General features: G+C 42.0%; 1 protein-coding gene across 16 annotated transcripts; it reads right to left on the bottom strand.

Annotated features, from left to right (window-relative positions):
• Window positions 1-290: 290 nt before the first annotated feature.
• On the bottom strand, window positions 291-14,823 carry rbm44 (RNA binding motif protein 44). 16 transcript variants are annotated; one of them, XM_054786758.1, is made up of 19 exons: window positions 14,742-14,823; window positions 13,160-13,305; window positions 13,011-13,089; window positions 12,431-12,537; window positions 11,152-11,226; window positions 11,034-11,085; window positions 9,801-9,853; window positions 6,958-7,001; window positions 6,714-6,901; window positions 2,773-3,217; window positions 2,317-2,369; window positions 2,119-2,259; window positions 1,859-2,006; window positions 1,761-1,791; window positions 1,601-1,665; window positions 1,440-1,530; window positions 1,261-1,362; window positions 1,134-1,198; window positions 291-974 (listed from the first exon to the last, which is right to left on the bottom strand). In XM_054786758.1, the coding sequence occupies exons 1-19, from the start codon at window positions 14,777-14,779 to the stop codon at window positions 675-677; spliced, it is 2,223 nt and encodes a 740-aa protein (XP_054642733.1). In that variant the 5' UTR covers window positions 14,780-14,823; the 3' UTR covers window positions 291-674. The 16 variants fall into 16 exon arrangements, with proteins under 16 accessions (XP_054642733.1, XP_054642735.1, XP_054642734.1 ...); XM_054786760.1 differs by lacking the exon at window positions 14,742-14,823 and adding an exon at window positions 13,470-13,607 and having other exon boundaries at window positions 13,155-13,305; XM_054786759.1 differs by lacking the exon at window positions 14,742-14,823 and adding an exon at window positions 13,717-13,799 and having other exon boundaries at window positions 293-974.
• Window positions 14,824-16,525: the final 1,702 nt, after the last annotated feature.

The raw sequence follows: 16,525 nt of genomic DNA, 5'->3' as shown, positions 1-16,525 counted from the left end.
AAAAAAAAAAGTGGATCAAAATAGTGTCCATCAATTGGACGTGCCCCGTCTACGCATGCGCGACTTCCCAGTAACGGCAGATGTGTGTATCTGTATGTACTTTCTACGGTAAAGTGTACACTTTCACCATGTACACGTTACTCAGCAAATTCTTTATTCATACAAATCACTGAGTATTGCAAATACGATTGTGTCGTACAACAAACCGGTACTCCCACGTGTCGTGTTCTTTACAAAGCAGCACCGCCACCTAGAGGCTTGGCGTACACACTACATTATTTCCATTGTTTTAACTATTGTTCATTTTCAAACGCTATCATACACCTGTTTTAAAACAAACTGAGAAAAAAATACTTCCTTGATTCTCATTTTTAATTGCAATGCAACCAAAATCAAACTGTAGGCCTTTTAAACACATCCCAGTGGAATGACAAAAAATACTGCAGGCAGACTCTGGGAAAACAAAAACCCTCATCATTGCCAAATATGCCACATTATGGAGTACAACTGCAAGCATTACACAGCGTGCATCTTTGTAAAAAAAAAAAAAAAAAACTAAAACAAAAGACCAGTTCAAATGAATTCCTTCCAGCAACATTTTTAAAAGGAAAAAAATGAGTTACTGTGGTTTTTAACACCTAACGTCAATTAGTCTTTGAACAGAAATTCAGGCATCAGCTGCTGTTACCTCCAGCTTGCGTTGCATTGGCAGGCCTTATCAGGAGGTCAGAGGCCATCTGTGTGATGGTGCTGAGGGGCAGGGGACAGAGGGCATCCTGGTACGTGTCCCACAGCTCCTTCAAAGTGCCCGCGATCCTCTTCCTCCCCACGTTCGGGTGGAAGCGGGTCAGTTCTGCCATCAGGGTGTCAAAGCCGCTCATGGTCCAAAAGCATTGGGGCACGAAGGTTACTCCTGGGGTGGGCGTGCTGCTGATCACTGAGCCTAACTGGCCAAGTGGAGGACGAGTGGCTACCTGTAGAGGACAGAGAACATTATTTCTGGCTTTTAAGTAAGACATTTGAGTGGAAATTGAAACAGTACCTCATGTAAGACCAACACCACCCCCTGCTGGCCTCAAACAAACTCCCACTGGACTGACTGAAGCAGTGCACTCAAACAAGCCATGACTCACCTCCGTCACATTGCAGGATGGGTTAGGAGCCCTGACCGACGCCATGATCTCCTTGTTGACCAAGCCTGTGTTTGTTAACATTGAGTAAGGGCTAGTAATAGCAGCTGGTGCACACGACACGTCTTACCTTTTGACATCTCTCCTGGCCGTTCCACGCTAGAAGTTGGAAAAGGGTCTTCCTCGGCATCGTACCACACCTCGCCTGTGTTCAGCTCTTTGCACCCACCTACTGACCACAAGTGAGGACACATGACTCAAATCAAGAAATAAATGTCAAACAATTGTTTCTACAAGAGTGTTTGGCACCGTTGTCCCAGGAGACATGTGTGCAGGTGCTCCTTGACTTGGCGCTGTCTGTTTTGATCCGCTGACCCACGCTCACCTTTCTGGGAGCATCCTGGGGAGCGCACAAGGCACGCGCTGTCATTTCAGCTTTCTGACAAGGCAATACAGATACAGCACATTACCTGGCTGCTGCTGTGTTCATTCGGTGGTTCCTCTTCCTGTGCCATCTGAGATCTCCTTCCAATTCAATAAAACAAGGTAAAAAAACAACATTCATACAGAGGTGGCAGTAGCAATAGTAGTATCGTATGGCAAAGGTGCAAGAACATGTGCCAACATACCCCGGTGACACACCCTTCAGAACATCAAGCATCTAAAAAACAGTAAGAGAGGATGAGTGCATCCACTGGACTCATACTCGATCATTCCTTGGACATTACAGGGATGGAAGTCGTCCTGTCGCAGTAAACAGACAAAGGCTTGAGATGCTTCAGGTGAACGCCCGCCAGGATCTTATCTCTCATCTGATTGTAGTCACATTCAAGTTTTTGCAGAGTAGCCACAATGTTGGCAGATCGCACCGTTTGCCTACAAGGAGATGAGAAAATACTCTCAACCATAGTGGGGGTGTGAGAAAGCCAGCACACATGATTACATCTTACACATGCATCTTCATGGAAGGACAAGGAAACAATCTTACAGCGGATGAGTGGTGTTTCCCGGAGGCTGTAGAGTCCAGCAGTGTCGTCGGCACATGTGATACTGCAGGGCCAGCAAGCTTAGCTCCGCCCTCTGAGCGCGTGGGACACAGTCACACTGTCTCCGTGGTTGGACATCCAGACTGGACAGTCAAGAGTGTCAATGACACACGGATTAAACAATCAATTCCATTCCATACCTCTTCTGTGTTGGCTGTTTCACTTCCAGGGCGGACTTGAGTTGATTGAATGGCTGAAATATAAAAGAATACTCAACTGTTTCAGAAATGACTCTTACAAAGTTAAAGACAGTATTTTTCATTCATTTTAAGTTAGTCCCAGTGATCCCAATTTGGTGTGCTCTCAGTATGTCAAGTTTTCTTTTAAGATGTGCAGCAAAGCCTGCTTGTTTTTACAACATGGTGGGCGTACACACAGGGTGAGCTCATCTAGGTGAGGGCGGGTCAGAGGTGGTATCATGTCCATAAAAGGAGGGTTTTTACGTCATGAAAAGCAAGCGTTTGAGTGCCTCTTCTCTCACAAGTGAGCAAACAAGGGAGAGAGATGAGAGATTAGTCTTCCACCATCATTATTATAATGTTAGCTTTGCATAAGAGAAGAGTTAAAGGAGTTTGAATGTTTGGTTCCAATCTCACCTGAATGACATCGTCCAGCTTGGTGACCACGCTCTTGTCGGCTGTTGCCTGATCTTCAGTTTGGCAGAAGGCTGATGAACGCTCGGAGTGTGGAGGGCCAACCATGACAGCACAAGAGGCCACACAAGGCACACAGGAAGTCCACTTGTCGGCAGTGCTAATTCCCGTAAGATTGGGAACCCCCAAGGGAGCCTCACCGGTTTGCGCTTTCCCATCTTCTCGAACCACACAGATGATGCTGCCGTCGTCTTTCATGATGCTGCCTTGTTTATCAGTGCTTGGGACAACAGTGTCGTCATTCAGGTCCTCGTTTTCCACGGACATCGGGGTGTCCACCTGACCGGGTTTTGGTGACAGACTCGTGTGCTCACTGACTTTGACCTCGTCTCCGGTCAAGCTGTACATCTCAGATCGGAGCTGGATTTCCACTGGCGGACAATCAGCCCTGTTGCAGACATTACACTTCAGAGGCGCTCCATACTGTCCAGCACTTCAGTACGGATGCTGATGTGAAGCGATACGGTGGTAGGCAGCAGTGATGTCATGATCACATGATGCTTTTTTTACTGGATGTGTTTCACAATTAAAAACATTGTTTGTGCAAAGTACGTAAGTCAAATGCTGCAATATGCAATACAAGTTTGTAGAAAAAGTGCCAAAATTCCGCATGTGATTCTTCCTGAGGTGCAGTGCCATGCAGTCAGGTTCATGGCTGGTGAAGCACAGACTCTTTTTGAGTTTTTTTTTTAATGCTAATAATGGTCGCTCATTACAAGGATAACCAAACAAAGAGAAGAGAATAATGCACCTTGGTTAAAAAACTGTTTTCAGGTACTTCTTAGTCCCGTTTCTTTATGAACTGAAAACTTCCCTTTTATGTGTATATGAAGTACATGCACCCTACCCTTCTCCAGGTAAAGAAAGTCTGATCAGCTCCTGGTCAAGTTGGGCATGGAATCCTCCATCTTGGGAGTCAAATTAATTAATTCATTCATTCATTCATTCATTCAGCAGAGCATAAAAATATCTTGCATTTTACTTGTTTTCAAATCTAGCTCTAGCTGGCACTGCTGTTTGTTACGTATGAGAGTATTAGGGCCACATTGAAAAGAATAAGAGATTTCGAGAATAAAGTTGTACATTTACGAGAAAAAAAAAACTTCTCGTAAAACTTCAGGTATTTGCCTGAGACAGCTATGAAAAGGGGGGGACTTGTGTGACCTTTTAGTCTTGGGCATGTCGAGGGGGCGGGGCAGGTAGAGAAAGTGGTAGTGAGAAGGGCTAGACATGTTAATCTAAATGCTAAATGCTCAACTGCCACGTTATAATTAAAAGCTTTTTTCTCAGAAATTTACGACATTATTCTTGCAATATTCCGACTTTTCTCATTCATTTCCAAATACTCTCGTAAATTTACAGCTTTTTTTCTTGGAAATTTATGACTTGTTTCTAAATTTTAGACTTTTTTCCTGAGTAAACTTTATTCTCGTAATACGACTTTTTTCTCGTAATTTTACGACTTCTCGTATATTGATGGCTTTATTCTTGCAAATTACGACTTTTCTGGTAAATTTCCCAACTTTTCTCGTAAATTTACAGCTTTTTTCTTGCTAATTTACAGCTTTTTTCTCGTAAATTTACGACTTTATTCTTGCAATATTACTACTTCTCATAAATTTCCAACTTTTCGGAAATTTTGGCTTTTTTCTTGAAAATGTACTACTTGTTTCTCGTAAATTTAATTCTAGTAATACTAAGGCTTTTTTCCCTTGTAATTTTACGACTTTATTCTTGAAAATTTATGGCTTTATTATTGCAATTTACTATTTTTCTAAAAAATTTACAACTTTATTCTTGCAATATTATCACTCTGTATAAATTTCTAAACTTTTTTCCTCGTAAATGTTAAAAAATAGACACATGGCTGCAAGACCTTGCAAAACTGCTTACATTAAGAGTGTTGCACTTCCGCTACTACTGTGTTCAGAGCGGATGTTTGCGTTGAAACTTAAATTAAGAGCGGCACATTGGTTGAGTTTCTGATAGGACAAGCAGCGCACACAAGTGAAAGAATCCCATGTATGACTAACCATTGTATTTCCTTTCCACTAGCTAGGACCGGATGTTAGCATTTTATTTTCTTAAGACAAGCCCAATAAGTGTTGAAGAATTCAAAACTTGTTCCTATAGTTACACGATGACTTCATACCTCTACAGTTGTGCAGTAAGGGATGAACAAATTCTGAAGATGGAAATTAAATGATGCATTTCCATCCAAGTTTCGCTAATGTGGAGGCAAGCTATGACTGAAACTGTGTCCTGGCAAAAGTTTTGCAAGCTTTCACAAAAATTTGTCTTTTTTTTAACCAATTTTTTTCTCTCTATGTCTCCTTGAGGGCTCCATAGTTGGTCTATTTCAACAAAGTTTTTAAAAGCGCTGGCTTTTCCTCACTGGAATGACCATACTGACAACCACCTTCAAGCTCAAGCACGCCTGACCCCTTCAGGATGCATTGGTACTGCAAGCGCCGCCTGCATGACATTTCTGTGTAGGTATTTTATTTGTCGAATACTTTATATTATTGGCCACATGCTGACAAATAGAAGCTTGCAGGCACCTTGAGACCACTCAACATGCACTCAAACGGTAGGCAGGGGTTTCAAACTGAGTGGTAAAGCCACGCTCACGGTGGCCTCATCTTTGGTTTCTGTCCTGTATTTGACCAGGAAATGTGCAAATTCAGCTTTTTTTTACTTAAGAAAATGTTAAAAATGAATGGAATCTTACAGAAAATACATTTGTATTTTTTTATCATTATCGGTTGCTGTGATTGGGTGGAGGTGGAGTACAGGACAGTGATTGCTGACTTTGTAGAGTGGTCCCAGGCAAACCACGTGCTCCTGAATGTGGACAAGTGGACAAGACAAAGGAGCTGGTGATTGACTAGAGGAGGAAGAGGACTCCAGTGAAGCCCATCACCATTCAGGGCCAGGAGGTGGCAGTAGTGGACCACTAAAAGTACTTGAGAGTCCACATGAACAGCAGACTGGACTGCAATGCTGTCTACAAGAAGGGCATGACCAGGCTTTACTTCCTGAGGAAGCTGAGGTCCTTCAATGTGTGCAACAAGCTCCTGGAGATCTTCTACCAGTCTGTGGTAGCCAGTGGCCCCTTGGGGGAGCAGCACCAGGAAAAAAAGGACATAAACCGAATGGACAAACTGATCCGGAATGCTGAAGAAGTTATCAGCACTCAGTTGGAGGCGTTTGTGACAGTGAGAGACAGGAGGACACTGGACAGACTGCTCTCCATCATGAACAACCACACCCACCCACCCCATCAGGTTCATTCTCCAACAGACTCCTCCAGTTCTGATCCCACAGTGAATGCTACAGGACTTCTTTCCACATGCCATCCAGCTCTACCTCACCTGTCTGGAAAAGATAATCCTGTATCATTCATTCACATGATTATTGTGCTGTACTGTCTGTCCTCCCTATTATATTGTGTACTTTTACTTGTATTTACTTATTTTACTCGCTATAAATATACAAATCTTTTTAATCTTTTTTTTCATTGTTTTATTTATATTGTAGTGCATTTTACATACATTTTTGTTTTTCTTCTGCGACTGAGCTAATGCAATCAAGCATTCAGTCTGTCTATGTCTAAGCCTCACCTGCCTCCCCTGACTGCACATCACTGCTGAGGTGTGCTATTAGAATTATTGGCAGAAGACGCCTCAAATAATCAGTAGGCCATGTTCTCAATGACAGGTTGGGCTTCAGTTTTGCTTTTCTTTAGTTTTCACCTCATTTTTTTTGTGTAGGTGGAGTCGCATTAAAACCTAAAAGGTAAAAACTTGCAAATAATTCCAGGCAGAGGACATACTGAGCTTGTTGCTATGTGGTCCCCTGGTGGCGGCTTGGACTGTACTCACCGTACACTGTCTTCAGCTGACATGGTCCAACACCTGCCATCTGCCGACATCTGGCTCCTGAGATGGCCGCTCTGATGCCATCTATCCAGCAGGTCCAAGTCCCGGGGGAACCCGGCCAGTGGTCTGACAGGGTCCCACCATTCGACGAGAGCTGGTGTCGCTACGCCGAGCTGAGTGAGCAGTGGATCCTGCCGTGACAACGCTCAAGCACACTTATGCAACAATGCCGTGTTTGATGACTTACATGCAGCTGCCTACGGTGAGGAGGTCTTGGTTCCACGTAGGACGCTTGGAAGTGGTTTTGCAAGAGGAGCAAATAAAAAACAATGAAATCTTGTCTGATTAAATATGACATAAACATTACAACAGAACTTCTTAGATTAAAAAGAAACAAACCATACAGCTTTGGTTGTGTTTAACATTAGAGGTTTGGCTTATGAAACAGTACACGGTTCATTGGTAGTCATCCTTATTAATGGATTTATTGCCTAATCCCACCATTTTTAGAGGACGGTGACAATACTGATGACTTTAGTGACATGTTCACACTGTTTCCGCTCTAGTTCCACTGTAACACTTTTCAAAAGTCAACACAAGCACCTGCTATAACCTGGGGCCCGTTGCACAAAAGCAGGATTCAGACATCCAGGATAAATGACTGAGCTCAACCAACCTAAAGCAAGCGCGTTGAGGCTTAATTGGTTGCACAAAACCCAAACCAGTATGAGTGGACACTGATTAATCCAGCCAGGTGAAACCAATCCCGAATCAGCACGTTTACGCGGCTTTCTTAAATAGACCCCACCTATCAATCAGAGTCACCTATTCACCATGGCAACGAGAGTGGCGTCCTTCCCCCCCCCCGGAAATGTTTATCCCCATAGAGGCTTACGAGGAGGCAAAAGAGCAAATAAAAAGGCAAGGCAACACCTCCACAGTCATAAAACAAAGACAGAAAACGTTAAGTAGTACGCAAGTACACACTCAATGCTCCACTGAAACCATCACAATTACAATCCAAATAGTCAGTTAATGTTATGTGTGTTGCTTGTTGAACAAATCAAGAGCAGCGGTGCACACTGGTACCTATCAACTCTTTGCTCTGTTAGCATATCACCATCCTAGCTTCAACAGAGGTGGGGGAAACGATCGATTCTTAAATGCATCGCGATGCGGCCATTGACGATTATTAATTGATTCGTAAACGTCAATAATCGATGCTGACGGAACAAAAATAACTGAACAAAAAGACAGAACGCGGAGGTGCCGCACGGACAGTTTACGCTGTTTTTTACATTTTATTTTGTTTCTGCAGTAATGCGATGCCTAATGAGCCACGGTCCGCAGATGGCCCCACAGCACTTTGGCCACCCCCTACTTTTGTGGATCTTGGTAGGGGTCGGCCTTGTGGCGTGGGCGCTATGAGCAAACTCCACCTCAGCTTGTCCACTCAGCGTCATAGACGAGCGACAGTGAGGAGAGAGCGAGAGAGAGAGAGACCGGTCAGTGCAGCCCTAACGTTTTTTTTGGAGGTGCACATCTATGCAGTTATATTTGTGCCTTCATTTTGAGGTAGCAAAGGCAGATTTGGAGGCATTTTAACGTGCAATAACCACTGTTGTGTGCTCAGGCACTGCACTGCGCTGCGCTGTTACCCACTCTCTCTCTCCCTCGCTTAACCTCGCGGCGAGGCGATCCGATGTACTTGCACTGACACCTCTGGTCGGGTTTTGGGGACTGGGCTCCTGGCTGGAGCTTGCGGGTTGTGTTCCTGGAGGGCGGCAAGGCGTACGGTCAAAATGCGCACCTGTTGGTTGCTATGCGGGACGGCACTGATGCAACACGATGTTTTTCCTAATATTCTCGCAATCAACCGGCAAAGTCCCAAAGATTGACGGGTTGATGACTCTTGATGTAGAGGATTCAGCTAGAGTTTTTTCCTAAACAGAGAAATAGCATCCATCCAAACATATGTTCCTAGCAAATGCCTTTGTGTGTATTTTTTCAGTGGCACAAAAAAAGTTTTAAAAATATTGAAGCAGGAAAAGAGGACTTATAAATTATCCACTTGCACCACAGACGTGATATAAGAAAAAAAAAAGCTCGATTATGTTGTAATTTTGCAAATCTTAAGATTTCTGGGTGTGTGGGGTGATGCATATTGCTGCCATAAAATAGATCGACGGATGGCGTACATTACACATGACTTTCTTTTGTTTTGTTTTTTTGTGACTTATGTTTTTGTTGAGTGTTTTATATTGTACTTCATTGTGAGTGAATTTTCATAAGCCATGTTGGAAGAAAACATTTCTGTTCTATAGAACAGACAATAAAGTTCTATTCTATTCTAACATGTTCATGTTTATTTTAATTGTGGATCATTACAAATATGCTTTGAGTAGTGCACAGTGAGTGAAAAGAAATTACAGAAAACAATTATGCTTGAAAAAATTGACAAACTGTTGATCACAAAATGAGTGAATCGAGATGCTTCGATAATCGTTTTAACATCGAATCGCTGGCCTCTGAAGCGCAATCGCATCGAATCGTGAGGTGGCAGAGACTCCCTGCCCTACTTCAACAGTGTGTAAACTTCCACTTTCCACTTGGGTGCTAAGGCTTCTGGGTAATGTAGTACACATCCACATTAACCAACACAATTAACATATCCAAAAACGTAGTCGCACTGTGATTATTAGTCTGTTGAAATTGTAGGTGAAATTGACTACAGATGTGAGTGAATTTGTGTAACTATAACTCCATCAGACTGTAGAACTCTTACCTTGTACGTGTGTGTTTGTATTTATATGGGATGTGTATTTTAGACAGCATATTGTATAGTACGTGTAAATGATCTAATAAATGATGACAAATGTTGAAATAATCATGAATGTGATAACAAGCGGATAAATTATTGGTTTCCATTCCTGGTGACGACTGATTGCGATAAGGGATGAGATGAAATACATCCTGGACCTTTGCCTGGTCTGGAGCAGGCTAACTCCACAGAATCAATCTCCATGGTAACTTATGTCAGAACATATTCCACTTTACAATGGGCCCCTGATGTCAACATCTAGCTAGTACCTTGATGTGTCGATGCAGTGCCTATTCCACCAAATGTGCTCCTTGCTCCAGATCTACAAACATGATGATGGAATCACATTCAAAGTTCTACTAAATAAAGAAACAAACATGAAAGACTTTACTAACTAGGGGTGTAACGGTACATGCACTGTACATGCACCAAGGGCACCAGTCAAAAATAGAGATGTGCTCAGAGTGACCCCCAAGTGATTTATTTTTTCATTGGGCCCAAAATTCCTGGCAGCACCCCTGGGTACATGTACGTACTGTATTCCTAATAGTTTTTCTTTTGTACGGTACAGAGTTGTACCGTTATTACAATACATTTATAAAATATATTATTTAAAACTGTTTTCAAGTTAAAAAAAAAAAATTTAAGATGTGGAGGCTTTTATTTTGTCGTGGCGCACAGCGCCGCCACAACCAATTAAATGTGGCGGAAACCCACCACTAATTTGCTTTGTCACCTTTAACACAGATATCCGGGTCAGATATCCAGGTCTATGAAGTAATAGAGCCGGATTTCTTTTCTGGTCTGTTTTTCTACTAAAGCTGCACATGACTGGTCAAAATGTGTGCCTTCTGAAAAAACCTCCAAAAAGCACCAACAAGGCTCCATTTCCATAACGTGAGCGGCATTTGAAGCACATTATTATGATTATTATTAACATTGTTACAACCAAGAACTATCTTAGTGGCGTAGTGACACCTCGCCACACCATAGCGGCTAGCTACTAGCCGGCTAGCTTCACCACACACTAGCCAAAGGTAAAGCTACATATTGGAGCTGCCGCCACTGCTGCTGTGTTGTTGTTTTTGATGCTAGGTGTATCGTTCCTTTCTATGTTGCTATGTGAAATCAATGCACACAGGAAGGAAGTTCCCAAAATACTGAAAGTATTTCATGTTATCATGAACGTACCTGTTACTACATGCTCACAGCATGGATAGAAAACCATAAAAGCTTGTTGGAGCTTTTCGGGGGTGTTTTAACAGAGGCCTTTCTAGCTGTGTCCCATTACATGCATTCATTACCTGCTTTCATATCTTTAGAAGGCACAGGAAAATAGAAAGACGTGTGTTCATGTTGCACATGAGGATTGTGGCTGATGGGCAAAACTCCCCCCGAAAAGTTCACTTTTCCTTTAAAAGTAAGGTAGTTAGTGAGCTGTCAAGATGCCGTAGCGTGACACCCCCAGTATCAGCATGTGTCAAAGTATCTGGAGTACATACGTTTGCTGCTTGCATTTCCAGTTTGGCATGGCAGCGTGTCCTCCTATGTTACCTGCAATGTTCAAATCCAAGTTGATTTTCAGCACGAGCAAAGGTTACGACGAGAGAATCGACTCACGTTTCAAACAAATATGAGGAAACAGCAGCTCTATGCCGGGGTGTGTCTGCACGAACTCGTACAAACCTCCTTCATCTACCAACAAAACATACTGTACATGTCATACGTTACATTACATAAGACCAGCCACTCGATTAGGTACACATCAACACTGCTCTGCTTTTGGTGCCTCATTTCAGCTTGCTGGTTGTTTACTTCCCCAGTCAAAGATCCTCTACGTAACAGGAGCGCTCTGCTGTTTTGAAGGATTTACAGCAAAGACACCAGTCAGAGATCCCCACGGACCCATTTTCAAAAAATGCAATGACCCCGATGTCCATGAATGCATTTTGTCTTCTGATCTGTGCTAGGGGTGCCATGTTTCTGGACAATGTTGTCAAGCTTAAGGGGGAAGTGGAGGACATGAAGAAAGAGAAAGCTCATTAATGCACGTGATGGGACACACCTATTTAAACTATGAAGCCCTCTAAAGAAGCTCCAACAAGGTGTTTGGCTTTATATCCATGCTGTGAGCAAGTAGTAACAGGTACAATCATGATGACATCATGAATGTCATGTCATACTTATAGTATTTTGGGAACTTTGAGTTCCCATAGCAACACAAAAAGGAACGCCACACCTAGCGTCAAAAACAAAAACACAGCAGCAGTGGCAGCACCTCCAAAATATACCATTACCTTTAGCTAGTGTGTGGTGAAGGTAGTTGCTAGCCGGCTAGTAGCTCGCCGCTGTGGTGCGGCGAGGTGTCAGTACACCAGTTAGGTAGTTCTTGGGCGTAACAATGTTAATAACAATAATAATAATGTGCTTCATATGCAGCTCACATTATGGGAATGTAACCTTGTTGGCGCTTTTTGGAGGTTTTTTCAGAAGGCTTTATAGGTGTGTCTAATTACATGCATTCTTAGCTGCCTCTTTTTAGCTATTTTAATATCTTTAGAAAGCACAGAAAAGAGAAAGACAAGTGTTTATGTCTCACATCAGGATTGTGGATGATGGGCAAAATTCCCCCCCAAAAAGTGCACTTTTCCTTCAAGGGGCGGTGGTGGGTCCCCCAGCAGCCAGTTGAGAACCACTGCTACATGACAGGCCTTTTCTGCCGTTTTTAGGAATCTGCTACAAAAACTCCCACGAGTTTCAAACTGAATATGAGGAAGGGCTTTGGCCCACAGGCTGCCAGATGAATAGGTATCATCTTCTGGAGGATCCAAAGTGAAATGCTCATCTTCTGGAGGATCCAAAGTGAAATGACCAAATAGATCAAAGCTGAACAACTGACCTTGTATGACTTGTTTGTACTTGGTGGACCAACACAAATACCAGTCAGTGAGTCTGGGGTCAGTCAAGGTGATTTTGGGATGAGACAGCACAAAGTCGTACAGGGACCTGAAAGATGCCAGCGTTAATAGCAGTATGAATAGCAACAGCACTGTCAGGCACGTGCACAGATAGACCCCTAGCGATGCTCAACCACCTGCCCTTCTCCCCTGCATGAGAAACATGCACTTTCTGCAGGAGCCCAATCTCTCCCCCCCCCATTCATTTAACAATAAAAAAATACGCTCTCAGTCACTCATTCCTTCCAAATGTGTTTCGATATCTGACACTCACATGCTCATGCTGCTTATGTTTCAAATCAATCAATATTTTAATTACAATTTATTTATTGCTTACACAGCATTTTCAGAATCGTGTATTCATTTAATAATGATTTATATATGTTGATCACAATTTATCATTATAATTTATGAGTAATTTATGCAATGGGTGCCTTTTTGGCTTGAGCTCCTGCCCACAAATTGTCTGCACGTGCCTGAGTACTTTATACTGTACAGTATATGGTATTTCTACAGTGGTACCTTTGCAAAAAGAACTTGATGGTTTCTTCTGAAAACGAGGAGCGTTCAATGGGCCTCAACTCAGGTTCTCCTGGCAAGTCTGCGAATAGCAAATAAGACATTTCTACGTCTTCCTTTCCAATATGATGCGGGAGGATGACTTACAGTACCAGGATTGTGCAAACATGGCGGCAGGTTGGAGCGATCTATGCCGGCACGGAAGGAAGTCACGCGGTAGGGCAAAGTCAGCGGATAGCACGGGCAAAACGGAGTGAAGAAATCCATACATTCGCTCTCACTGGGGGAATGATCTAAACTATGCAAACAAAACATAAATCAGACATTAATTAATTGATACAAATGTTAATGGCAACCTTCCAAAAAAAAAAACGAAATGGTGCTAAACGCAGCTAGCTAAGTAGCTCGCTAGCTGTGCTAACGCCTTGAAAAAGATCGACAACCACGAACGATAATATTCACCATCTAGTGTCCTTTTTACGGCCAATTAAGGCAGCACTTTGAATAAGTAAGCTAAAACCATTACTATTAATATTACAATGACTAACAGCTAGCATCTAGCTAGCTAACCGCCAAACGGCTTAAAAGTACAACACCGACCTTCAGCGTCATTCAATAAGTGCAATTCAACGTAACGCAAAAGTACGAATACCATTCCCCCTTACGTGACACTTTGGTTCAAATAAATATTGTTGTAACAATGCTTAACTGATTCATAACCTTCTAGTGTGTGAGGAATTGGACCAGCTTTCACCTAACCAGCAGGTCGATCGGACTACCGATAGTGTCGACATTGATGACGTGATGAGATAATTTTTCCCCCCAGTTTTCGTGCATGTTTATATTGACAAGTGTCTTTTTTGTTGTGTTGTTGATATTGCTGTATTTATGTATGTAATAGTTATATTTTGACACCGATATGTTCGACACAAGAGTGCTTTGAAGGATTTGAATGAGTAGTTTCTACTTTTCTTGACTTTATTTTTCTCCAACAAATGTATGTAATAAAAGGGAATTGTGATAATCCTAATCGGCAAATTAAGAAACTTATTGAATGATCTTGCAACATTTCAAGTACTTTATTTACTTGGTATCGATGGATATCATCATTTGCAGTGTAGGCCACCACTATTAATAGTACAGTATATGGTAAATATACTGTATATACTTACTATAGGATATATAGTAAATTAGTATATGGTCATCTTCTTATTATTATTATTATCCCCTTCTTCCCTTGTCTTCTTGTCAGGCCAGGCCTATCCAAAATGCGGCCAGGGGGCCATTTGTGGGCTGTGGTTGTTATTTTGTTGGCCCGCGGCACCTTCCAAAAAATATAATTTAACATGAAAACTAAAAAAAAGCAGTAAACAAGAATAAAGTCAAAATATTAAGAGAAAAAAGTTGTAATTTTAGAAGGATGATGTCGTAATATTGAGGAAAAATAACATAATTTTAGCAGGATAACGTTAAAATATTAAAGGCAATTTTCTAAGTCGTAATGTTATGAAAAACAAACAAAACAACAAATAAAGATATAATTATGGTTATGGTAATTAGGTTACAGGTTATGGGAATAAAGTCATAATATTATGGGAGTAAAGTCATAATATTATGGGAATAAAGTCATAATTCCCAGAACAAAAATTATAAGTTGTAATAGTTGGAAAATGTAAAAAAAAACAAACAAAAAAACCCCAGCAAAAATGGAAAAAGGGCTGTAATTATACTTACTGTTGTAAGGAGAAACTATTTTTGCTGCTGAAGTCCATCTTCTAGCTCATCTTTAGCGTTTGTTGTTTTTGGCAAAGTTTCCCTATGAATGCTTTCTTCTCTCATGCAGTATGTTACTATTAGATGGAGAATTACAGTGTGTGCTTTTACACAAATTTGAGTTTCTAATTGCTGTGTTTCTCTCCATTAAAATCCTGAGCAAAAAATAGCTGCATGCTGCTGTAAAAAAATACAAATCAAATCTTGGCAAGACAATTGTGTTATGTTATGCAACGATGACACTGACACTTTCTGTGTCTCCAACCAGTTCATGCTGACAGCTTTTGTAGATGTAGAAAAACATGGAGTTGTCACACTTAAATGTTTCAGATCATCGAAGACATTTAAATATTAGTCATTGACAACACGACTGAACGCAAAGTGCAGCTTTTAATAATTATTAAGGGAGAAATAAAATCCAAAGCTACATGGCCCTGTGTGAAAAAGTGATGCCCCTTAAACCAAATGAGCTTAAAAAGGCGCTTCATGCTGGAAAAGCCCCCAATGTGGCTGAATGACAACAATTCTGCAAAATTCCCCCACAGCGCTGTAAGAGACTCATTGCAAGTTGATTGCAGTCGTTGCTGCTAAGGGTGACCCAACCACTTATTAGCTTTAAGGGGAAATCACTTTTTCCACACGGGGCCATGTAGCTTTTTTCCTCCCTTAATGATAAAAAGTTTAATTTAAGAACTGCATAAAGTGTTCAGTTGTGTTGTTGACTAATATTTACATTTGCTTGATGACCTGAAACGTGTTGTCACAATGTGGCGCCAGCCAGAGTACGGTACCCAAGATGCAGAGAGAACCGGGATGTGTGAACAAGAAGGTTTAATACAAAAATAACTCCACCTGAGTACAAAGGTAGATATACAAAAATTGGCAGTCCGCAAGCAGTGTGCGCTGGGGACTGCACCTCTGCAGGATCAGCCATGCACTGCAATAGACGGCAAAGCATGACACATTTAAGTGGGACAAATCAAGAAGGGGGCAAACACTTTCACACCACTGCATGTCTTCTTCAGCTTTGTTGGCTGTGCTTCATCATCCACTAGAGGGTAGCGCTGCTCTGTGAGGAAAACCAGTTTGTAGGCCGCGTGTGAGGCGGGTGATGAAGCAGTTATGTGATTTGGCACTGATGGCACTGATGTGGACTGTAAAACAAAGTGTGAACGTTTTCCTTGAAGAAGTAGGCGGGCTAGTGGATTATGCAATAGAACAGAAGAGAACAGAATAGAAAAGCATAGAATAGTTTAGATACTGCGGAACCTTGCTTTTTGTCATTCATTTGTTTCAAAGGGTCGGACAAAAACCGAATCGTACGAAAACCGAGGCAATCTTTCCCATAGGAAATCCAAAAATGAGTTCCAGACACCCCAAACTCAGTTTTTATATCCAGAAAATAATGCACAATAGTTATTATACATGAGGAATGAAATGGATGAATGAACATCGAACATCACTTTTACCTTCACTGAAGGCTCCTGTTGGTGAAGATGGCGAGGAGTGCGGAAGGGGGAAGGGGGGTTCTCCTGCCCCATCATCTTGGTTTTTGTACAACCAAGACGATGTACAAAAACCAAGACATACAAAAACTGGGGTGTTGGAAAACCGAGGTTTGATTGTAGACAGAATGGACTTAGACTGGGGTGAGTGAGTGAGTGAGTGAGTGAGTGAGTGAGTGAGTGAGAGAGAGAGAAAGAGAGAGAGAGAGAAAGAGAGAGAGAGAGAGAGAGAGAGAGAGA

Source organism: Dunckerocampus dactyliophorus, chromosome 9 (assembly GCF_027744805.1).
Source record: "Dunckerocampus dactyliophorus isolate RoL2022-P2 chromosome 9, RoL_Ddac_1.1, whole genome shotgun sequence".
Lineage (NCBI taxonomy): Eukaryota > Metazoa > Chordata > Actinopteri > Syngnathiformes > Syngnathidae > Dunckerocampus > Dunckerocampus dactyliophorus.
This window is presented reverse-complemented; position numbering and strand designations above follow the sequence as displayed.